The sequence below is a fragment of the Arachis ipaensis genome, chromosome B8 (assembly GCF_059453495.1).
Source record: "Arachis ipaensis isolate K30076 ecotype BB chromosome B8, ASM5945349v1, whole genome shotgun sequence".
Taxonomy (NCBI): domain Eukaryota; kingdom Viridiplantae; phylum Streptophyta; class Magnoliopsida; order Fabales; family Fabaceae; genus Arachis; species Arachis ipaensis.
In genome coordinates, this window is record NC_142443.1 from 137712490 (window position 1) to 137737688 (window position 25199).

Sequence of the window (25199 nt, forward strand, 5' to 3'; positions counted from 1 at the left end):
TGCTGTGTGGGAATAATTGAGCTTTTTTATCGGGAATATGTCGAGTTCCTCTTTACTACATGGGTGTCTTCAATGAGGTTGTGCAGTTGGAAGAAAGGAAATGCGCTAGTGTGTCAGCATTATGAAACTGGTAGATATAGAGCTGAATGACCGTAAGTTTACGTGGTTCAGAGGTCAATCGTGCAGTTGAATTGATAGAATGTTAGTGAGTTTGGTTTCATTGTTATCATTTGGAGCACTTGGTTGAAAAAAATGATAGAATCTTCAGGAATTAAGAATCAGATATTGCAGAGGTAGTCAATAAGTCGATTAAGAGTTACAAAAAGTGGAGTGATATTTGATCTTTTATATTGTTGATGACTTTTGCTAAAGATAATTAGAAATTAGTTTATTTTATCTATTTAGTATTTTTTTCGTTGATACTCCACTTTATTGTGTTGAACTTGTTGTTTTAAAAAAATATATATATGTGCTGAAAAGTTTGAAAAGCCAAAAAAGGTAGAAGAAATTATGAAAAAATTATGCAAGAGGTACATCCACAAACTTCTTACCGCGAAGGCGCCAATCCTTAGGAATAGTATATTATTTACAAGGTTTTAGAAAGTATTTTACTTACAATTTTTTTTTTTTACCAAAGATAGAAAGATTCGAATTCGCAACCTCTTAGAAGAGTATGGAAAAATTATGATATTTAAGTTATTACTCATTGGCTATTTTAGTTACAAGTTGTATTGCAAATTACCACCTATGACATTTATAAATAAATGGTAGTTATATATTTAAAAGGAGTGTTTTATGAAATGAAAACATGTTTTGAAAATTGAGAAGTGTTTTTTTATTTTATAAATGTTAGTGAGTTAGAGAAATAAAAAATATAATAATATTATTTATATAAGTGAATGATCTTAAGACTAATTTAAAATGGGTATTATATTTACATATGACAAACCAAATACATGAATATCACAATATTATTCTTGAAACAGAAATATAGAAACCAAACAAATTTCTATTTCTACTATCTCAGAAATAGTATGAACCTAAGAAAACAAGCGCGAGTATGGGAAGCTATGCTTACAGTTCCAACAGCAAGACAAGAAACGCAAGATCCCTGTCTCCATAGGTTGAGCGATATCATTTTCTTTGTTGTGTAGCACTCTTACAAACTCATCTGAACTTAAGTGTCCATCCCCATTTGTGTCAAACAAATGGTAAACAATCTTAACCACGTTATCAGAAAGTGATAATCCACAAACCTGAAATTGGAAATCAATCAGTCAAACAAATTACAGAATTAAAATTATTTTTTATTAAATTGCCAACAATAAAATTTAAATTCAAAATTTGTTTTATGTAATTTTCGTGTAAAAAACTTTTATGCTGATATTTTATTAGGCCTGATCATGTAATGTAAATATAAGTAATTTTCTTTTTTTTTTTAAGAAGAATGTTAGAGATCATCAAAGTTTATTTTTTTTTGCCATTAACGTTTAAAAGTATAGTTTAAAGTATATTGTTGGATTACTAAATTAAAAAAATTAGATTGATGGTTAAAATTTAAAAATAATGATAAAAAATAATAAATTATGATGATCCTCTAACATTTCTAGCATAAAAAAAATCTAAAGATGGATTGGCCTCTGTTTTGATTTTTAATAGCTTTTTTGTTTTTTGAATTTTATAAAAAAAATAATAAAAGAATGAAATAAAATTTATTATCTTCATTTTTGAAACTTTTATTTAAAAAATACTAAATTAAGAAAATAAAAAATAAAACCAGTTAGACCATAACTTTAAGACTTTCATTTTCACCAAAATCAAAATTTTGCCACCATGGTGTGGTCACAGAATTGATTAGCATGATATATCAACAACTCAATTAAAGTGTTATTATTGACAATTAAAAATAACAAAAGACATTGTTTGGTCTATTCCAACACATGTGATGTGATTCACTTCTCTTCTTTTTTTTTTTTTTTTTTTTTTTAATTGTCTACTGTATTTATTATATTGGTTTGTTAATATAACATTATTATATCACTATCAAGATGAGCAAGAAAAATCAAAATTATATAATAATCATCCCAAAATGTAAAATAAAATTCAAAACTTTTTATTTATCTGCTGCTGTTTTTAGAATTAATTATCAAGTTATCACTCTGTTAAAATAATAATTTAGTAATTAGTTCTAGAAATAATTGCAGATAGATTTAAAAAAAAAAAAAAAAACCTAAAATCCAACAAAGATCCCTAAATGTCTTACATGTGATGCAGCTCGCTGAAAATCTTCTCTTCTTAACAAGCCATTCACTTTTGCAAAACCAATAATGGCCAATGAAAATGGAAGCAATTTTTTCCTTAGCTCTGCAAAATTGTTGAACTCTTCAAATGTGATGCGTACATCCTTAAAGCTTGGATCATTGTTCATTTCTTCAACCAAATCTAGCAACCTACCCAGATGACTCAGATCAGCAGATGCAACTATTGAGAGAGCAAAGTCCTTGGCAGATATAGTTTTTCTTGATTTGTAGTCATAATGATCAAACTCCAGCCTTAGTATCTACACATAGTCAAATATTGTAATTAGCTAGCTGTTACATAATATATATAACCACTTCTAATAATATAAGGTCCCTAAAGTAAATTTATTAATTCACTTTTTTATTGTTGTTAATATGTGTGATACTTATTAAGATAATAAGTTCTATAAGGCTGGGTTTGTTTACTAGCACGGGATACTGAGACTAAGATATAAAATTATATTTGGCAATAAGACATGGATACATTGTGTTCAATGACATTAAATTAGTATGTTTTGTAAAGACACAGAGACACTAACAAGAGATATAATTTATTTTTTAATTTTTTTATTATTTTTATTAATTTTTCGTAATTATATTTTTTATTATTATATTTTTCTTCTCAAATTTTTTGAATGAAAAAAATTAGAATAAATTAGACTTTTATAATTTGTTCTAGTTTATTACCAAACACAATATAAAAATACTAATTTTTGTATTTCTATTATTTGTATCTTATTTTCAGTATCTTATCTTATCCTGTTTTTAGAATTAAATGCAGTCTATTAACTATTGGTTCAAATTTTATGAAAAAATAAAAAAGAAAAATCAAATCATAAATGAGAGATAAAGAAACAAAAGTAATCATCATAATTTTATATAAATGACTAATTATGTATTACAATATTAGTAAAAATAAATAATTTTAAAATTTATTAACATTATTTAAATTATTAGATAATTGTATCAAAATTAAATTCATATGAGATGATAAATTTATAAATAGAGTAACTAACAAAATTTATGTACACTCCAACTGACAAGCAAGAAATGATAGATGTGGCAATTAGAGACATATTCTTACTTCATGATGCAAGTCTCTCATAAATTGCAAGAATCTATGAATGCTAAGGCGTCCCTTTCCATCTTTGCCAAAAAAATATTCCAAAACACCTCCATTTTCTACACAATCATCATTGACCTTTGAGCCTTTTCTCATTCCATCCCTATGGTGATGAGCACCTTGTCTATAACTATTATGAGATCGCATCAATTCCATCACTTTCTTGAATTCTTCCTTATCTATCTCCCTTTAGGATCCAATAACAAGAAGTTGGTGATGACATGTAATTAATTAAGTGTTTATACAAATTAAACACCCTAACTCATCATGTGTTTATTACTATAATCAAAGCAATTAGTAGCATAATCAGCATACTAACCCATCGTTATCCATGTCAAACATTTTAAATGCCGCAGAAAAACTTGATTCTGGTATGCTAAGTAGTGTTACCAAAAAGATATACCTGTTTCAGAGTAAAAATAATAATCAATATGCACTCAAACGCTACAAAAAGAAAGAGAATTATAGCTCGTAAAATATTTTATATTGTCAGTGTAATCACAATCGTTGGATTACTATTCACACAGTTAATATGGCGTTATGTGATTGAATGCACGTATAAGATAATTTTATACAGAGAGTATATTAAAATTACCAATCTCGTTATGTTACTAACAACATTTTTGTCAACTTCTGCCAACTTTTATTTATGATTGTGTTTAATAAAAGTAATGAAAGTGTCTTTATATATATATATATATATATTTTTTAGATGTGTCTCCTTATACATATATTTAAAATATAATAATTAATTATTGTTGGTAATAAGTTGGCAGAGAGTATATTGGTACCCTATACTTTCTATAATACAATATTAATGAATAATGATAAGGAACTAATTCTTTTCAGATTTAAGATTTATCTTAAATTATAAACTTTAAATCATAAATTATAAATCTAAACTCTAAAGTGAATTAATGTTAACTAACTAAAAATTTAGTTTCCAATATTTTTTTATAGTTAATTAATAAGTTCACAAATATTTTACAAAATAAGAATATAGAGAAGTGACACACTCACTCGTTGAAAGATATAAGGCCATCATTGTTGACATCAAAGAGCATGAAAAACAGAGAAGGGGGACAACGAAGGTGGCCTGGACTTCTTCTTTCACCTTTCAAGTATCCTTCCCTCACAACATTCGACTCCGACGGCGGGAACACCGCAACCACTGCTCTCATTAGGTCTGCTGCCTCCATCAGCACCTCTCCTTCCGGACTCCGGCATGATGCAAAGTATTCAAATACCTGCATATATTCAATTACATATACTCACCATCATATTCCTTCCAAAAGGGTTTCACGTCTTTCATATATGCAAATCCTAATAATATAGGTGTAAATTATGTATTTTTCACTTTTTTGTGTATAAATTTTTATAAATATAAGTATAAATTATTCTGACTAAATACTAATCTAAAATGATAATATTTGTTAATCATATAATATTGTTAATAATTAAAAAACATTACTTAGTTTGACATATTTAATTAATTTATTTAATGTAATATATATAATATTTTAATTATTTTTTGATATCTTTATGTGAGTTAACCGTCATACTGTACAATTAACAGTTTTGTACTAAATAAGCAGTTATAATTAAAAAAAAAAGGAGTATTGATCATATATTTGCCAAAAAACTACTGTTTTTAATTTAGAGTCTAGACTTTTGTGTTATATTATGTTTAACTGATATCCAAATATCCAACACTATTAGTAGCCCTAGTGTGTATATATATCAGAAGCAATTTGGCTTAAAATATTATTTTTAAAATTAAATATATTCGATTTCGTGTCAACTAAAGATAACTAGTTGAAAAATAAAAAATTTGTTATAAAAAAGAAAAAACAACCTTTTATTATTCTAATTTTTCGAATTTCAAAATAAAAAATACAAAAAATTAGCTTGGGTTAATCAAGATTGTAGTTGGCTTTCTAAACATTTTCATATTAATATATAGAATAATGAATACACCTAATATGATATAACTACGAAATAACCTTCTCGGGAGGACTATGCAAACGCATGCGCTTCTCATAGTTGAAGAAAACTTTCCTCCTGTACACATCTGCAACAAAATTCTTTTTATAAATTTAATTATTCATAAAAACAAAAGTTGAAAACTCAAGTACAGTTCCATTTAACCAATTTTCAACTATCAATTTCATATGAAGTTAACCGCGTCTGACTTTCTACCTGCTAAACAAAATTATTAAGGTCGGTTGTCAACAATAACATTGAAAAAAAAGTACACAGGCACTTGCCTCCAAAGAGCAACCTGTGTGTGTTGTGTGGAAGTGAGAGTTTTCTAAACAAAGAATGTGAAGAAAAAGTTGAAGTGTTTGCATCATCATCATGACTAGATGAAGGGGAGTTGGATTTGTTGGTAGTGATGGGAACGAAGAAGGAACAACACACAAAAATTCCAACCACAATCCCCAAACAACCCAGCTTCTTCTTTTGATTATTATTATTATTGGGTTGGATTATTGGTGTGCATGTTTGTGAAGAGTGGTGCAGGCGTTGGGTTATTAACAGTGAGGGCCTCCTCAGAGTAGAAAACGTAGACATTTGCGTCCTCACTCACACAATGTGTAAAATTCTCAAACCACTTCACAACAAAATTTATCAACACCAATACCATACCTAGCAAGGAACTTTATATGAATTATTTTTCATATTTTTTTAATAATATCCAAATCAATAAAAAAAACTTTAGTCAAATAATTTAATTTTTAACATTTTATTTGATATTCATCCTTGCATCAAAATATCAAATTTTAATAAAAGATTAGATTAAATTGTTTCTGTCGTCTTTTATTAAGGATATAACAGTCTATAAAATTTTTTAAAAATTCAATTTCTCTCTATATATAAATAAACAATCTGATATAAACATTAATTTATTTAACAAAATAAAAGTTTTGACATGAATTATTTATTGAGAACTAAAATTTCTGTCTAAAAATTTTAAGAAATTTACTTGAGAAATTATTCCTTTTTGCTTTAATATTAGAAGTGAATGATAAAAAATCGTTGATTATAAAGAATTTATTTTTTCTACTAAAACATAAAAAAATATATATTTAATAAAAAAATTAATTTTAATTTATTATCAGTATAAAATAATTTTATACGTAAATTTAATTAAATAATATTATAATAAAAATATTATTTTTTACATTAATTACAAAAATAATTATTAAAAAAGTGAATATTAATTACCACATAATTGTTTAAAACGATTTGTGAATCTGTATATTAAAATTAAATTCTTAATAGTATACTAAAATATAGTGCATATATAATTTTCTTTTATTAAATTTAATGAATAAAGCTACCAAGACTCGTTGTAATAAATCAAGTGTCAGTGGACAGTATCTCATATTGTATAGATGCAATGAACTGAGATGCTGATTGTTGAGTATTGAAAAAAATCAAGCAAGAATATATTTTCTTTCTTCCTTGCTTTCAGGATACTTCAAGAATATTTTAACAGCGTTATGTTTCAGTTGGAGTTACTTTACTCTGAAGTATAGTCTTAACAATGACGTTCAATTTCAGTTTCAAAAAAATGATATTCAAACAAATGAAAAATTAATTTCGAAATTATTTATGTTATTAAAGAATGTAATTAACTTTAATTAATAATACCCTCAAACACGCTTGCGAACACACAAGTATTATATGATTAGATATTAGTTAATACTCGAAAAGAATTTACTTTCACAATATATTAAATCTATTAAATAACATTATTAATATTTTTATAAATTAATTGTGAATAAAAATTTAATTATTATATATAATTATTAAATATTAATCTGACAAAATTAAGCATTATTGCATAATTATTATTTTTATTAAAATATGTATTGATACGTATTTCAAATGTTCGTAATACGAAAAGATAAAGTATTATTTAAAAGTTATTAATTTATATTTTTAGAATGTTTAATTTAGTTTGATGTATTTTGATTTTGTTTATTTAGTTGTTAAATTGGACTTTACATTATAGGTTTAGATTTTTTTTTATTTTAACTTAATAAGAGGTTATAAATACCTCATAAATTATGCTAGTCGTCATTCAGATATTAGAGGTGTGAAAACTCACTGATGAACTCGAATCTTAGGGTTCACTTTGTGTAGAATTTAGAGGGTTTTATCAACGTTTTGTTACACTTATCTATATAAAATGCATGGTTTTATGTCTCCTTCCTAATTTTGCTTGATGATTGAAAACATGCTTTTTTAGTCCTAAATGAGCTGTATTTTTATCTCCCTCCATTACCATTTGATGCCGTGATCCGTTTGTTGAGTGATTTCAGATTTTATAGGGGCAAGAATAGTCTAGAAGAGAGGAAAGAAGCATGCATAAGTGGAAAGAGAATGAAAAATGGAGCTTTGAAGTATTGACATCGACGTGCACGCGTAGCCGACGACGCGCACGCGTGGAAGCTGGAATCTGGGATACGCGCGCAAACATGGACGCACACGCGTGGCTGGGCAGAATCTTCATCGACGCGTATGCACGCCTGACGCGTACGCGTGGATCACAAAACCCAGACGACCCGTACGCGTGACCCACGCGTACGCGTGACGCCCGGCACGTGACTTCTTCAGTGAAAACGTGCCTAGCAATTTCAGAGGGTCTCCAAGGTCAGTTTTGAGCAGAATTCTGGCGGAAAAAGACATAAAGGACCAAGAATTGAAGGGGATTGACATCTTTTACACATTTTTTAGTTAGTTTTGGGAAGTTATATTTTTTTAGAGAGAGAAACTCCAACTTCTCTTTAGGTTTTTGGCTTTATCAATTCCAATTGCACTTGGATCCTTTGGTGAGATCTGAATTTGATTTAATTTTACATTGTTCTAGATTGTAGATCTTCTTCTTCTACTCTCAATTTAGTGTTTTTGTTACTCTAGCATTGTAGATCTTGGATTTGGATATTGTTACTTTGATTTCTATTAATGCATTGAGGAATTTCATGTCATTGTTGTTAATTGTTTGATTGTTGTTAATTGTTTGTAATAGAAAGCTTCAATTCATATTCTCTTTTCAATTTTATGATGTCTTCCATTGTTACTCACCAAATGCTTGAGAAAATGTCAACTATAGCTATAGAGTAGATCTTCACTCTTGGCTTAGGGGTTGGGTAATTGGAGACACTTGAATTATCAAGGTCTTTTGTTGATTGACAATTGGAAATTGCTAATTGATTTGAATGACACTAACTCTAGTCTTTCCTTAGGATTAGACTAGGACTTGTGGACTCAAATTGATTATCTTCACTTGACTTTCCTTCATAGTTAGAGGTTAATTAAGTGGAGCAATAACCAATTGATATCACAATTGATAGAGATAATGATGATAGGACTTCAAATTCTCAACCCTAGCCAAGGCTTTTATATATTGATTGTCATTCACTCTTGCTTGATTTCAAATTCTTGTGTCCCTTGGTTTCGTTGTTATTTGTTCATTACTTTTATGCAAGCTTGTTTAGATTTCTCGTATTCAACCTCAAACACCAAGAGACTCCTAGCCAATTATGTGCACCTTCGGACAACTCTTAGGGAGAACGACTCGAGACTAATACTCTCGGTTATTGATTTGAATTGTGGACACACATTTTCTATGTTTGACGTGTTATAGCTTGTTGATTTAGACTATACTCACGACATAACTCTTTTGAAAAATTCTATACCGACAAAATATAGCTCATCACTCACCTCTTTCAGTTCCGTGATGAAACCATAAAGTGGATAAATAAGGTTGAGTGAGTCTTGTTGCATCGAAAAATTGGATAGAAGGTTGAGTGAGTCCTTTTGATTCAATTCCCAAATTATGTCATTGACAAGTTAGGTTGAGAAGTCTTTTTCTTATTGCACCAAGAAATTGGGTAAAAAGTAGAGTGATTCTTTTTATATTCATTTTCAATCTATCCCTTTTATTTTTTTATTTCAATTTCAATGTATTTTTTTATTCTATTTGAATTATTATCTTCTTATTTACCTCTTTTTCATATTTCAGGTTATTAATTTATATTTATTCTTCTTGTGTTTTAAAATAATAAAAAAAGAATTCTAGTATTTTTCACATCTTTTTTTATGTTCTTTGTCATTTTTATTTTCCTTGTTTGTGTTTTATTATTGTTTTGTCGTCTTGTTGATTTTATTATTTAAAAAAAATAAAAAATATACAGTACAAAAAAAACAAAAAAAAACAGAAATGATTTTTTTATATTTGTTCTTTTCATATGCTAATTGTCTAATGATAAGATTCGAGAACGAATTTTTTTAAAAATAATGAGAATGATACATGTTTTAAATGTTCTTGATATGAAGAGATCAAATATTATTTAGAAGTTATTAGTTTATATTTTTAAAATGTTCAATTTAATTTGATGTATTTTTATTTTATTTATTTAGTTACTAAATTGAGTTTTATATTATGAACTTAGAGTTTTTTTTTAAGGTAAAAAACTCAAATGAGCCAAGGGCTCATCAAAATTACCCATATCCGCCAAATCAAAAATTGATACCACATTCCACCAGAACGTATTTTTATGTAATTCGAAACAATAGGTTTCGAACTAGATATGTATGTAATTCGAATTGATTGAATTCGAATTACTCCAACTCACTAAACCCACGTAATTCGAATCAATTCGTGTCGAATTAGAAGCGAAAATTTTCAAGTAATTCGAGTCAACTTAACTCGAATTATGAGAGAGAAGTTCGAATCCTATTAATTCGAATTACTAGGAGAAGGAGTAGGGAGAGGAGTTCGAATCTTATTGATTCGAATTATGTGATTTTGGCTAGTCTAAGTAATTCGAATTGATTCGTTTCGAATTACATTGAACTCGCCTATATAAGGGGTTCGAACCAAGTTCATTCGAATCACTTTCTCATTCTCATACCCCACCAAATCCCAGAGAAAACGACCAATATTTGGGCCGAGATTCACCGGATTGGCATATTCAGGCGATGGGAGACGATCCGGGGAGGCTTTACCGTCTGGATGGAGTTGCTCATATCGCCGGGGTGATCAACGACGAGGTTAGTGGTCTATGATGTTGCGCTGTTCATAGTGTTTTATGTTATGAAAGTGGTTTTATGATAGTGGTTTATGTTATAGCGGGTTTATGGCAGTGGTTTTATGAAAGTGGTTTTATGTTAGTGGTTTATGTTATAGTGGGTTTATGGTAGTGGTTTTTGTTAACAGTTTAGGATGGTGGTTTATGTTGTTGTTAGTGGTTTAGGATAGTGGTTTAGTGTAGTGGTTTAGTAAAGTGGTGTGGGCCAGTGGTTTTTGTTAATGGTTTTTGATAGTGGGTTATGTTAGTGCTAGCGGTTTATGATAGTGGTATAGGCAAGTGGTTTTTGTTAACGGTTTTTGATAGTGGGTTATGTTAGTGCTAGCGGTTTATGATAGTGGTATAGGCAAGCGGTTTTTGTCAGTGGTTTTTGTCACCAGTTTTTGTCACCGGTTTTTGTCACTGGTTTTTGTCACCGATTTTTATTTTACCCGTTTTGGAGGTCGGTTTTTTTTAATGGTTTTGGATAGTGGTTTTAGCGTATGATAGCGGTTTGGGGAAGTGGTTTTTGTTCTTTGTGATATGAGTTGCATATGTCAATGGTTTCTGAAAATGTTCTAATTATGCGGTTCATCTTCTGTCCAGCCTCAGCGTTGCATATCCAGCATTAGGCGGCAGCAGGGGATGCGGCTTGATGAGAGGTACGTTCCGTATCTGCAGATGGCCGGTTTGTACCATCTAGCGAGGTTGAACGACAGATGGTTCCGACTAGACGAGCCTTTAGTCAGTGCATTCATCGAGAGGTGGCGTCCAGAGACGCATACCTTCCACATGCCGTTTGGAGAGTGCACCATCACCCTTCAGGACGTCGCATACCAGCTGGGGTTGCCGGTGGACGGTCATTACGTTAGTGGTTGCCTGACAGACTTCCACCTATACATTGAGGGTGGTAGGCCAGCTGATCCGGAGAGGTCATAGGACACGGGTTCCGCGCCGTTGTTTCACTGGTTCACACCTATTTCGATTATTCTGGGTTCTACTTGTATTTGTTCTTGCCATGTAGTCAGCTTGTGTATTTTTACTTGGTTATTAATGTTATGTATGGCTTCCTTTATGTATTTGTGCACCCGGCAGTTAATTTCATGTTATTTAGTGTTTTATCAGACACCTAGAGATAAGGTGTAGTTTGGTTATGTGACGTAACGCCATAATAAGAAACACAATTGAAAGATATGTATCGTACGAAAAAAACTTTTTGGAAATGTAGAATAAATTACTTAGTTTCACGAAGTTCATTGGTTGCTAAGTTAAATAACATACATGTGCTGATGGTAATAAAAATAAAAAACATACAGACAAACATTACTAATCATTGCTTGATCCGTTAAATAACATACATGTGATGATGGTAAATAGAAACAAAAACATTCAAACTAACATTCCTAGTTATTACCCTCCGTGACTGTGGGTCGTCCGGCCTGCGGACAACCTCGCCGAGTATGTCCTGGTTGCCTGCAGAGGCCACATCTCTTTGGGCAGTTCGGATCTGCATCATCCATGTTGGTTCGTATACGAGTAGACCTCGGCCGACCCTCCCTCGCACGCCTCATGTTCGGATCCGGTATAACGGTGGGCCCCGCATATGGGGGCCAGAAACCCTCCGAAATGGGAGGTGTGAATCCCATCTGATAGACACCGAAAACAGAACTCATGCGATAAACTTCGTGGACGTAAGGCTGCCAAGTTAGTCGTGAGTACGCACAGCATGCCAGTGCGTGAGGACACGGGTAATGAAGTGCCTGGAAGTATCCACAATCACAAGTCTGAGACCCTAGTGAGACCCTGTACGTACCAAGAGAGAACGAACCTGTTGGAGTCGTTTCAGCCACGGTGTACTCCGAGTTATCCCTGTCATAAACAGTCACCGTGAAGCACCTGGCCGTCTTCAGGTTTGCCTCGATACACTTGACCAGGTACTGGCTAAATTGTTGTCCGGTTGCCATCTGAGCCTGGGCCTCCGAACCCTTACGGACAAATAGTTCCGCAAGCCTTCCATATGTGGCCTTGACCAGCGAGCACACGGGGAGGTTCCTTACCCCCTTCAGGATAGAATTCACACACTCAGAAATATTGGTCGTCATGTGCCCGAATCTTCGACCCTCATCACAGTACTGTGTCCACAAGGAGTACTCAATTCGGTTCGCCCAGTCACACATTGCCGGGTTCTCGGACCGCATAATGTCGAACCAGTAATCAAACTCTACCTCGGTCTTCGCATATGCGGCGTTCACAAGAAGCCTGCGGGCATCTTTGCCCTTGAAGGTGAGGGCGAAATTCGCTGCAACGTGTCGAATGCAGAATGCCCGGTATGCAGCTGGGGGTAGCCATCCCCCATCGGGCGCCTCAAGTGCTGCCTTGATGCCGTTATGCCTATCTGAAATAACCAACAATCCCGGCTGAGGTGTCACGTGCTGACGGAGGTGGGTGAGAAAGAAGGACCATGACTCAGCATTCTCACCCTCAACCAGTGCGAATGCCACAGGGAGTATGTTGGAATTCCCGTCCTGTGCAATTGCCACAAGCAACGTTCCCCCATACTTGCCATATAGATGGGTGCCGTCAATACTCACCAACGGCTTACAATGACGAAATGCCTCGATACAAGGGGGAAAAGTCCAAAACAATCTATGAAAATAAGCCCGAGACTCGTCCTCCTGTCCCCCCACTATAACAGGGCAAGTCTTGAGGACGGCTACAGTACCAGGCATCGTCAACTGAACTCCTAACACCCACCGAGGGAGCTCGTTGTACGACTCATCCCAGTCCCCATAGACGATTGCAACAGCCTTCTGCTTCGCCATCCACACCCTCCTATACGTAGGCCTGAATCCAAAGTGAGCTGTCGTGGCATTCAGAAGCACCTTGATGTTGACGGATGCGTCAGCCCTAACCATTGGCATAATGAACGTCGCTATCACATGGTAGTCCAAACTCCTATGGTCGCTGGAGATGGAGGTGGCGAGACAGGTGTGCGGTCCGTTGTACCGCTTGACTTCCCAGATACCCTTACATTGCCGGAGACTCAACCGAATCAACCATGTGCACCCATTCCCAAACTCTGAACACTTTTCCACGTACCTTCGATAGTCAGACTCAACTACCTTGTACTGTACCCCTCGGCGGATGCTGTACGTCTTCACACTCAACAGCGCCTCATCTTTGTCCTGAAATTGTTGACCAACCTGGAACTCTGTCATACCGGCGGACCCTTCCGTATCCCGAGCGCCAAATCCAGCAAGCTGCCCAGGATATTCATCCTGTCTCATGGCTTCCAGGTCCAAAGATGAAAAATGGGGTGGATACTGCTGTGTGCCAGAACTAGTTCCACCAGTAGCCCTAATCGGATCGCTCGCTCCAACATCATCGCCGCTTTCATCGGCGATAAGATCTGGCTCGAGATCATCGTCATCTGCATCATCAAACAAGCCCTCTCCCACTCTAGCCGGTGTAGGACACCGTACATCGGTCGGAAGATGTTCCCCATATCCAACCTCGTCTCCAACATTGCCGCTAAGATCAACAGCAAACGATGGGGAGGCGACAGGCTGGACCTCTGGCACATACACTGGAATGGAGGAGGAAGCAACCGCAGGTCTCGAGCTTGAACCGGCCACCGTGGCTATAGTGTTGGCATTGCGGTTCGACCCCCCCGAGCTTGATACCACGTCAACGAACTTTGCCAACAGCTCTGGTGTCCTCACCTCGGGAAACTGCCTACGAGAAAGAAACATGACCTGCAAGTCCTCGTCACTCCCAATGGTGAAACAGTCATACTTCACCGTATCATGGAGAACAGTGGTTGGAATGCGATAGTAAAACTTCTTAACCCTTTTCACTCCTTCCAAACCAAGCTTGACAAGCACGGAGCTAACGAGAGCATCGTAGCTGGTGGTGGGACTCACGACAATACATAGAGGATCCTTATCAGTGAACTTCACGCCAGAGCGAGTTTTTCTCTTAACCGATCCTCTATGGTGTACTAGCACTAGAAAACTATCCTCACTAGCCATCTCACTTCTTTGTTCACAGCTCCATGAGTTCGCTGCATATATATAGAGCTCCACTCCACACTAATTCGAAACAACTTGATTCTCCCCATATAAATATAATTCGAATCCAATCAATTCAAATTACGAAGGAGTAGTAATTCGAATCATTTAGTCTCGAAAAACGTCATTCGTCACAATTTCTTAGTAATTCGAATTGATATGATTCGATTTACCTTTAGCTAGTTCGAATCTTATTGATTCGAATTACGTATGACTCTGCATGGTAGTAATTCGACACGAATTGATTCGAATTACGTGGGTTTAGTGAGTTGGAGTAATTCGAATTCAATCAATTCGAATTACATACATATCTAGTTCGAAACCTATTGTTTCGAATTACATAAAAATACGTTCTGGTGGAATGTGGTATCAATTTTTGATTTGGCGGATATGGGTAATTTTGATGAGCCCTTGGCTCATTTGAGTTTTTTACCCTTTTCTTTATTTTAACCTAAGAAGAGATTATAAATATCTCATAAACTATGGTAGTTTGTCATTCAGAGATTAAAAGTGTGAAAATTCTTTCTTTTTAATTTCGTGATGAAATCATAATATGAACAAATTAAATTGAGTGAGTCTTTCTCTTATTACATCAAAAAATTAAATAGAAAGTTAAAGAATTTTTTCGATTTAATTCTCAAATTATGACATAGACAAGTTAAATTGACGAGTTTCTTTTTTTTATCATCAAAAAATTAAATAAAAAGTAAAGTTCAATTTTAATTTATCTCTTTTAATTATTTTATTTTAATTTTAATGTATCTTCTTATTTTATTTGAGTTCTTATCTTATTTACTCTCTTTCTCCGTAGCGTGTATGGTGTCAACTGTCAAGTGTCGACTAATATAGATTATAGACAGTGATTTTTTTTCTGGGTTCGGGAGTGAAAAAGAAGTTAAAAACTAGAACAAAAAAAGACCATACGTGTTTGCTTATGAAATCCTCTGTTTCTCTATCCACTTTAAGGACCCAATAATAACACATATGACCCATATGTAGTGTTCTTTTTTTTTGTTTTTTCGCATTAGGCAGATCTATAGGAAACTGACTTCCAAAAATTATGACATGCTGACCCCAAAACTAAACAAAGATGAAATACTATCATGACCATTTTTTTTAAAATTTCCTTCTTTATAGTTTATAATTTGAAATACTATCATTTTTCGTGGAATTTGTGAGGAATTGGTTAAGTGTGACCAAATCAATTTTAATTTGTGTATGATCCAAATAGAATAACTGTTTTTCGAATAAACACCGAAACCGATTTTTGTCCACTTTTACGAAGTACAAAGCGATTTTTGTAAAAAAAAAAAAAAACACTTTGACCCTCAATTTTTATATTTTGAGATAATACAATTTTTCTGTTAAAAAGTCCGTTAAATAATAACAAAAATTAGTTTTGTGGGAGTTTTATTTGTATTTTGTGGAGGTTTTAGACCTCTACAAAATTCTTTTCAACAATTTAACCAATTACTATCATTATTTTTTTCATCCTCATTATTATCATTCCTACCTCTATTATTTTTATTGCTTTATCATCATTATTATCTTCTCTACCGTCATCATCACCAATACCAATATTATCAACATTAAGGTTCTCTTCTTTCATTTTTTATTTGATGTTATTTTTTTCCTTTAAAAGGTATTTTTATTACAATTACTTTTTTTGCAGTATCATTTTTATTAATGATTTTTCTTCACTTAATCACCATTAGTAAAAGAATTTCTCAAAAACAAATTTATTAATAGTTTGTAAAAATTTAAAATCCTTGTTATTATTTAACGGATTTTTTAATAGAGGGATTGTACTATTCCAAAATAAAAAAATTGAGAGTCGTTTTATTTTGGACAGATATCGCTTTAATCAAATCAAAATATATTTAGTAATTCACTTAATGCACAATTTTTATTAACAAATCAAATTAAATAATATTAACTCAATTTTAACTGACTCGTTTTTTTCATCCACAGAATATAAAAGGATTCATTTTTTTATTTTTTTAAGATGAATATTATGATGCTTAAAAAGTGATGTCTGTTTACTAAAAAAAAGTTAAAAATTAATATTTAATTTAAAAGATATAAAAATAAATTATTTTTAAAAATTCAAAATTTATGACAAAAGATAAATTAAATAAAAGTTAGACAACAATTGATAAGCACCATAGAATTAGTATTTTTTTAATTCCAAACACAAAGAGGGCCTATGATGGAATGGGAAGCATTTATGGTGCAACTATTACGTGTGTGTTTGGATTACAGTTTGTAAACGGGAGTTTGCATAAAATTGATTTTGATGAAAAGTAAGTTTTTTTTTTGTGACTTGATGAAAAATAAGTTTGGATTAACGTGATTTATGTTTAGTAATATTTGACTCTTTGTATCAAAATTGATTGTAGTAAAACAAATGTTGTTTGGATTATACTACTCAAAATCACTTTTAGATGAAAAATTACTAAAAGAGACATCAATTTAAATAATTTTTTTATATATATGCAAAATCAGAACACTAACAAAAATAACATAAAAAATATTTATCATATAAATAAAATAAATACAATAAAAAATAAACGTAGTATATGATCATAATTTATATTATACAAAATTTTGATAATAAACGTAGTATATAATAATTATAATTATAAATTTTACAAAGTTAGAATAAAAAAAATTAATACAAAACAAAAATAGAATACATCAAAAAATAGAAAAAAATTATACAGATAAGAAATAATAAAAATTTCATAAAATCAACAACATGATATATGAACAAAAAAATACAATAAAAAGTAAATAAAATTCGTATGAATAAAATCAAATAAAAAAATAAAAAATTTTCATACACAACATAAATATAATGCATAAAAAGTAAATAAAATTCGTATGAATAAAATCAAATAAAAAAATAAAAAATTTCATACACAACATAAATATAATGCAGTAAAGAATAGAAAAAAAAATTCATATGAAAAATAATAATAAAAATATCATAAAAAAAAGTCAACAACATTTGTTATATGAATAAAAGGAATACAATAAAATAAATAAAAAAATCATATGAACAAAGTCAAACAAAAAAAAATTTCATAAAAAATATACATATAAAAATAGTATAGTAAATGATAAAAAAAAACTTATAAAAATATAACATGAGAAATAAGAATACTATACAAATAATATAAAAATATTTATCATATAAATAAAAAATATAATAAAAAATATAAGTAAAAAATACAATAAAAAATATAAAAACTAAAATATGAAAATGAGTATTAAAAATAATAAAAAAATTAAAATATTCAATTTGCTAGTGATTAAAACAAATCTGAACTATTTTAATGAAAAAAAAAATTGTAACTAAAAACTATGAAGAAGTAGGAAGAACTACAAAGAATTATTGTGAAGGTAATAGTTATTGGTATCCTTTTTATAGAAGAAAATAAAGGGTATAGGGTTGGTTAAAAAGAAATAAATTTTTCACCTAATTTTTTAAAGACAATAAGCAACCATGAACGTGAAATGCAGAAACTATAAATTTTAGCTTCTCTTAAACGTGCGTTTAGAAGCAGAATCAATTCTGCGTTCAGGAAGATAAAAATGGCCAAACATAATAGTGAAACTTTCAAGAAGCTCAAACGTAATTCTCTCCTCTCCAACGTGTTTGCCAAACACACCCGTAATTGACGTAGATTTTGCCTGTGGTGCTTTCTGTCGTCTTCTTTATACTTTTATAGTTTCAATTTTCCGATTTTAAGAGAGTTTGATATCAAATTTGTAGAACCTTTTGCATAAACTAACTTGATTCTTGATATATATTATTATTTACCAAAAAAATTATTTTGTTCTTATATTTTCTTTCTTACCTTATAAATTGTCCACAATTTTCAAAAGAAAAAAAATTATTTTTGTTTTGAATCCCACACTACACACTTATCACACAATATTTAAAGGGTCATATTCAATACTTAGTACACTCACTAAGATTTGAATCTGGATGTAGTATATTAAAAGACATATAATTTAACCAGTTAAACTAGACCTCAGTTGCAAGTAAAATTTGAACTTCCAACACTCAACTGAATTAATGAATTATTTATTAGACCAAACTAATTTTTTTTAATTTTTTTTTTTTTTTTGGTTGGTGGATTGGACAACCCCCAATCCTAGGTACTCCAATAAATTAGACAATCCCTAATTCTAGATACACAATATACACCCACAAACTTTTCATATACTTATCAATTTTTTTTCTTCTCGATTGCAAATTGGTCCATTCCATTTTTTGGTTTGGGTTGGCAAACAAAAATAGAAAGACTCCATTCAAAATGGTAACAAGTCAAATTTGAAATAAATGTGGGCTACGATAATGGGATTTGTCAACTTGCGGCAACTTGGACAAATATGTTTGGCCATTGGTGCCAATTACCTTAGGCACATTCGTTGCTTTTGAATTTGTCCTGTTGGTTATTCACATGTCAAATATTCCAGTCTTCTTAATTTTAGGTTAGTTCTTTATCCTTGATATAAAAAGGATTATGCAAGTATTCAGATTACTAATAAAAAAAATTATATAAAAAACTATAAAATTTTACTAATTATAAGTTTAATATGTATCCTAAAAATATAAGTTAACAAAATTTATATAAAAATTCCTCATGGTACAAAGTTGTGGAGTATGTCCCGTCCAAGAATAGTGCGGTCATCTAAATTTTTGGTCATATTTTCCCACCACTAGTTTCAAAACTATTTAATAATAATATGGAGACTAAGATACACAATTTTGTTGGTTTTTTTTTTCTTCTAAGCTATATTGGTTGTAAATACGTAAAAGCTAAACTCTTTCCTAGATAGCAATCAAAAAATTAATGAGAAGTTAAAACGTGTTTCTCTCATGATCATGACAAACAAATCCCATCATAATTCAAACCTAATCAGATTCGACTCGGCTTTCACAATTCCAACTCGCAAACAAACCAAGGCTGTATTTAGTTTTGAAAATAGATAAGATAAAATACTGATAACAAGATATATAGAATAGAGATACAAAAATTAATAATTTTATATTTTATTTAATGATAAATTAAAACAAACTATAAAAATTTAATTTATTTTTATTTTTTATTTAAAAATAAAAAAAAATAATTATAAAAAATTAATAAAAATAATAAAAAAATAAAAATAACTTATCTTTTTGTTAGTGTCTTTGGATTTATTTGGGTGAGTTTTTAATAAAAGATCTTTTTTAAATGGATCCCGCTAGGGAGACAATGGACAATTTATACAATGTGTACAATGGGACACAATGGGCTATTGAGTTACAAAATGAACATCTCCCATACTATCTAGAATAACCATGACCTTGCGGATCTAACGCTCTAATACCATGCATGATACCACTCATCCCAAAAGCTTCAGCTGATAGGAAAAGATAACACTAATGATTATATCTCTAATACTCTCTAAACTTCCATTGTACACATTGTATAAATATTCCATTGGCTCCTCATACTTTTCCTTTTTAAATTATCTTTTTTTAAAAGATCTTATGAAAACGTAAAAATAATTTTATGTTTGAATATCTCATGTAAAAAGATCTTTTTATTTATCAATTATGTTTGGGTATAATAATATAAAAGTAATTTTCTGCTTATTTATTATATGAAAAATATATTTTTTTAAAAAAAAATAAATTACAGCTTATCAAAAAAAGATGTTTTTATTTTTTATTTTTTTAGTACTTTTACTTTTATTACTAATAATTTGCTAACATACTAAAAATTTTTTTCATCAACATAATGGTACTCAAACAAACTGCTTTGTGTCTTTCCCTTTAGTTACGAGGGCAGCATGGTGTCAGTGTTTGATGAAAAAACTGCAGCACCTTCCCAAGCTCAGTTTCATCATATTAGAAGGCTTGTCAACACAGATGCTATAGTAGAGGCATTCACAATTCAGCTTTAGAAATCGGAAGAAATTACTGTCCCTGCACTACAATTTCTAGACAACATGCCAACCATGGTGGATCTTCTCCATTCTTATGGGAAGGTCTTTCAACAACCTAAAGGCTTACCTCCGCAGCGAGTACATGATCACTGCATTCCTCTTATCAAGGATTCTGAACCGGTTAAAGTAAGACCTTATCGGTATCCGCTTAGTCAAAAAACCCAAATAGAGTTTATGGTACAACAAATGCTTGAGGAGGGTATCATTCGACTAAGAGTGAGTCCTTACTCTTCTCCAATTTTATTAGTAAAAAAAGAAAAGATGGTACATGGAGATTCTGTACAGGCTATAGGGCTTTGAATAATATTACAATCAAAGACAGTCTTTCGATTCCCACTGTTGATGAGTTACTTTATGAGTTATTCAGTGCTAGTGTCTTTTCCAAACTTGACTTGAGATCAGGGTACTATCAAATATTGATTTAACCTGAAGACAGACCCAAATCAATTTTTCGCACCCATTAAGGACTATATGAATGGCTTGCCATGCCATTCGGTTTGATGAATGATGTGATTCGGTGTTATTTAAGTTTGTGCTTGTATTTTTTTATGACATATTAGTTTATAGTTCATCTTGGCCTCTACACTTGCAAGACTTTGAGACTGTTTTACAGGTGTTACAAAGAGAGGCTCTATATGCTAAGCTATCCAAGTGCCACTTTGGAACCTCTGAAATTGGTTACTTGGACAATGGTGTTCACATGGAGCGAGACAAAGTGAAGGCAGTGCTAGAATGGCTGCAGCCTGAAACTATTAAGCAGCTTAGAGGATTTCTTGGCCTCACGAGTTATTATAGTCCTTGAATGCTTTATTGCATCAGTGCAGTAGCAACACACAAGGCGATGGCAATTATTTACCAGATCAATTGTCTTTTATCGAGATCAGATTTTTACCAGCAAATTCTGGCAGTAGTTTTTCAAATTGCAAGGACTACTACAAACATGAGAACAAGGTCCTATCTTTCTAACCCATGAAGTCATTGCTAGCAGAACGATTTTGAAAAATGGAAAGAAAGAGAAGCAATTCAAAGTATGGTGGGGACAAAGCCAAGCAACTGAGGTGACTTGGGAATCAGTTGAAGAATTTGCTAATGCATATCCAGAATTCAATCTTGAGGACAAGGTTGTTCTCAAAAAAGGGGATAATGTAAGGGAAAAAATGATGAAAAAAGGACTGAAGTAAGCAATACAGTAACAAACCTCCAAAATGAAGAACCATTAGCACATAATGAGGAGTTAGTTACAAGGAGAGGACAGGTGGCAAACGATCCGCCTCTTCAGGGATTTAGAAAAAGCATGAGAGAAAGAATCTTAAATAAAAAGAAAGTACGAGGAGCCAATGGAATATTTGTACAATGTGTACAATGGAGGTTTAGAGAGTATTAGAGATATAACAATTAGTGTTACATTTTTCCATCAGCTAAAACTTTTGGATGAGTGGTATCATGACATGGTATTCACAGCATTGAGTGGTTTTGCATGAATGTGGATGAGCTTAGGATTTTTCTCTTCATCTCCTCATTTCATCTCTTATTCTTTTTTGTCCTTTTAATTTTAACCTTTCTAATATTTCTGTTAATATCTCATCTTCCAAATATAATTTTGTATTTCAGGATCTATATCTCAATGTCCTATGCTAATAAACAAACGGAGTCTAAATATGTTTACTATTTAGTTTGTCTCCCTATGGTTGTGATCACACTTTTAACAGTAGTTTAGTTTATCATTTTTTTAATTTTCTTGTTTAATAAAAATATAATGGGCAGACCAGATATCCAACTCCGAAGGAATCTGAAAATATTTGTAAGGCTCAAGGTGGGATTGTGAAGATTTTGTTTTTATTCTATTACATTGTTCATCATTGCATTTTATTTTTATATAGGATATCATTAGATTTTAAAATATTTAAGATCATCAGGCTTATCTGGGTTAGGTACTTAGTGTTAAACTTTAAACCAAGAATGTGCCTTACAATGGACCTAGTATAAATGATATCCTCAACCATGTGGAAAGGGAATATTTTGCTGATAAATTAAGTGGTATATTAATCGGTACTAATTAATAATATTAGACATCTTTAAGGTTTCTACTTTATCCGACCAAAGTATATCAGAGATTGTTTATTGTTTTAATCTTATTTAATTTTAAGTTTTCTTTTACCCTTCCCTAATTTAATCTTGGATAAAGAAATTCAAGCTTGATATATTTTACTCTCAAGTTCATGTCTAGTAGTCCAAGCTTTTTGGGAAACTCTTAGGCTCTTAGCTTGTTGAATTTGACAGCATGCCTTTGGAAATATAATATTGTCTTGCTCATTTTTTTACTTTTATTATATTGTAAAATAAATATTCTAATTTAATATATTTATCATGTAAAAATTTTTACCCTATAATTCAATTACATTCGTTTCTCAAATGAAAAAATAATGTTTACTGTGGACGATACATAATTAAATATAATATACTATGATATATAGACACTGACACGGATAAGGGACACGACACGACACGAACACGCCAAAACGCAAATTTTAAAATCTTACATGACATGGGACACGCATACATATAAAATATAAAGTATTTTTAAGATAAATCGTAATGATATTTTGATATTTTATTGATATTAAAATATAAATTAATTTTTTAATTATTTTTAATATCTTATTTTAATTGTATCAAGTATTTAAAATATTTTTTGTTTTAATAAATAATAATATATACTATATCTAAATTTATTTTAAAAATATATATTAAAAATAAGACTGGATGTGTTGATACGTGATGGTATTTAGGTTTGTCCAGACGTGTCTAGTAAAAAATTTTTTATTTTTTATTAAGACATAGTTGAACACAATAAACTTACGTGTCATTGAATATCATATCTGAAATATATCCGATATACGGATACGACAATTTAACAAAATATCCGTGTTTCATAAATAATATATAAGATTTTAAGGCTCGACTAATGATTTTATTATTGTACCAATATGCAGGGATTGGAAGCCTCTAGAATTCTTAAGAGTAATTTTTCCATATGAATATATATGTATCAAGATCAATAAACTGGTACATCAATTTAATCACTGATCTAATCGTATCGTATTGGATCACATATATTTAAAAAATAATAATCAATTAAAATTAATTTAATGATTAATTTATTCATTTATTTAAATAAATATCAAAATTTAAAAATTTAAATTTTATTTTATATATATAGTAATTTAATGGCTACAGCAAATTTTTAAATAAAATTTTGATTTATAATAAATTAATTTTTAACTTACCAACATCAAACTAAGAAATATCGGGTAAAAAAATATCATAAATAGGGTAAAAAAAATTCTCTTAACAGATTTATCTACCAATCTACTAATTCAATATTAAACAAAGTTGTGTAAATTAAACTCGTTATTAAACCAATAGAACTAAAAATTTAAATATTTAAAAATTTAGTTGAAGTCTAATTAAAACTAAATCGAATATAATAATAATAATAATAATAATAATAATAATAATAATAATGTATTAAATATATATTTTTAAAATAATATTTTTTATATTTTATTATTTTAAATTAATTAATCACTCAAAAATCTAACTAAGTCGACTAATTTATCAATTTTTTTACTGAATCGCTGACAATAAATTTTTATCTTAAATCGAATTAATTAATGATTGATTGTCGGTTAATCTAATCAAACCGACTAATTATGTTCAGTTTTAAAAATCATGATATTAATATCTTATGTTAAATATATAATCAATCATGTTACATTTTTTTATCAGCTTAAATTTTTAAGATGAGTAATTTCATAACATATTATTAAAAATTATAGAGCTCGATATTTAGTGAATTCAAAATTAAAAAAAAAAACATAAAACAAAAAAAAGAATCATACTAGAGAGTCAATAGAATATTTGTACAATGTGTACAATAAACTATATGTCTATATGAGTTAAAAAATGAACATTACCCATTTTGGAGTTCACAAAGAATTGAACTCTTGACTTTGATACCATGTCATGATACCACTCATTTTAAAAATTTCAGCTGATGAAAAAAGATAATATTAATTGTTATATCTCTAATATTTCTCTAAACTTCTATTGTACACATTGTATAAATATTCTATGGATTTCCTATACTTTTTCAAAAAAAATCTTATATAAAAACTAAACAAACCCAAAAAGAGTATTCCTTAAAGGAGAGTGTTAGAGATTGTTATGCAAATTATTTAACAATCAAATATAAAAAATGACTTTGACAATTGTAAACAATAAAAGTAGTTCGAAATCTAATATCTATAACTAAAACTTACTCCTCTTGCAAAAAAGGAAATAAAATCAAGAAATTGACTTGACTTGATAAACTTAGCATAAAGAACACTTTACAAAATTTTAAAATGTTTGAATATACCAACAAATTTTTTTACAGGGGTTTTAAAAAACATGAAAGTAATTAAAATAAAGCTTGACGAAATAAAGAGATTACAGTGAATGAAACTGAAATAAATAAAAGTTGCACAAATATAAAGTGCATAATTATAAATGATAAAACTGTTTGAATTTGAGAAGATGGTTGAATCAAATTAACTCATAATTTAATTTAAACTCTGTT

General features: G+C 30.5%; 1 protein-coding gene across 2 annotated transcripts; it reads right to left on the bottom strand.

Annotated features, from left to right (window-relative positions):
* Positions 1-875: 875 nt before the first annotated feature.
* LOC107612049 (calcium uptake protein, mitochondrial-like) lies at positions 876-6060 on the bottom strand. Of its 2 annotated transcripts, XM_021110067.2 has the most exons (8): positions 5691-6029; positions 5427-5494; positions 4444-4670; positions 3743-3826; positions 3385-3610; positions 2455-2560; positions 2264-2364; positions 876-1256 (listed from the first exon to the last, which is right to left on the bottom strand). In XM_021110067.2, exons 1-8 carry the CDS (start codon positions 5995-5997, stop codon positions 1041-1043), a joined length of 1335 nt encoding a protein of 444 aa, XP_020965726.1. In that variant the 5' UTR covers positions 5998-6029; the 3' UTR covers positions 876-1040. The 2 variants fall into 2 exon arrangements, with proteins under 2 accessions (XP_020965726.1, XP_016169368.1); XM_016313882.3 differs by having other exon boundaries at positions 2264-2560; positions 5691-6060.
* Between the last annotated feature and the right edge of the window lie 19139 nt (positions 6061-25199).

Excerpts from the sequence above, each read along its gene's own strand:
- LOC107612049 (XM_016313882.3), bottom strand. The coding sequence starts at position 5,997 with ATGTCTACGTTTTCTACTCTGAGGAGGCCCTCACTGTTAATAACCCAA. Across the intron at positions 5,495-5,690 it reads ACACAGGTTGCTCTTTGGAG|ATGTGTACAGGAGGAAAGTT; the intron begins GCAAGTGCCTGT and ends ATTTTGTTGCAG. Across the intron at positions 2,561-3,384 it reads TGAGAGACTTGCATCATGAA|ATACTAAGGCTGGAGTTTGA; the intron begins GTAAGAATATGT and ends GACTATGTGTAG.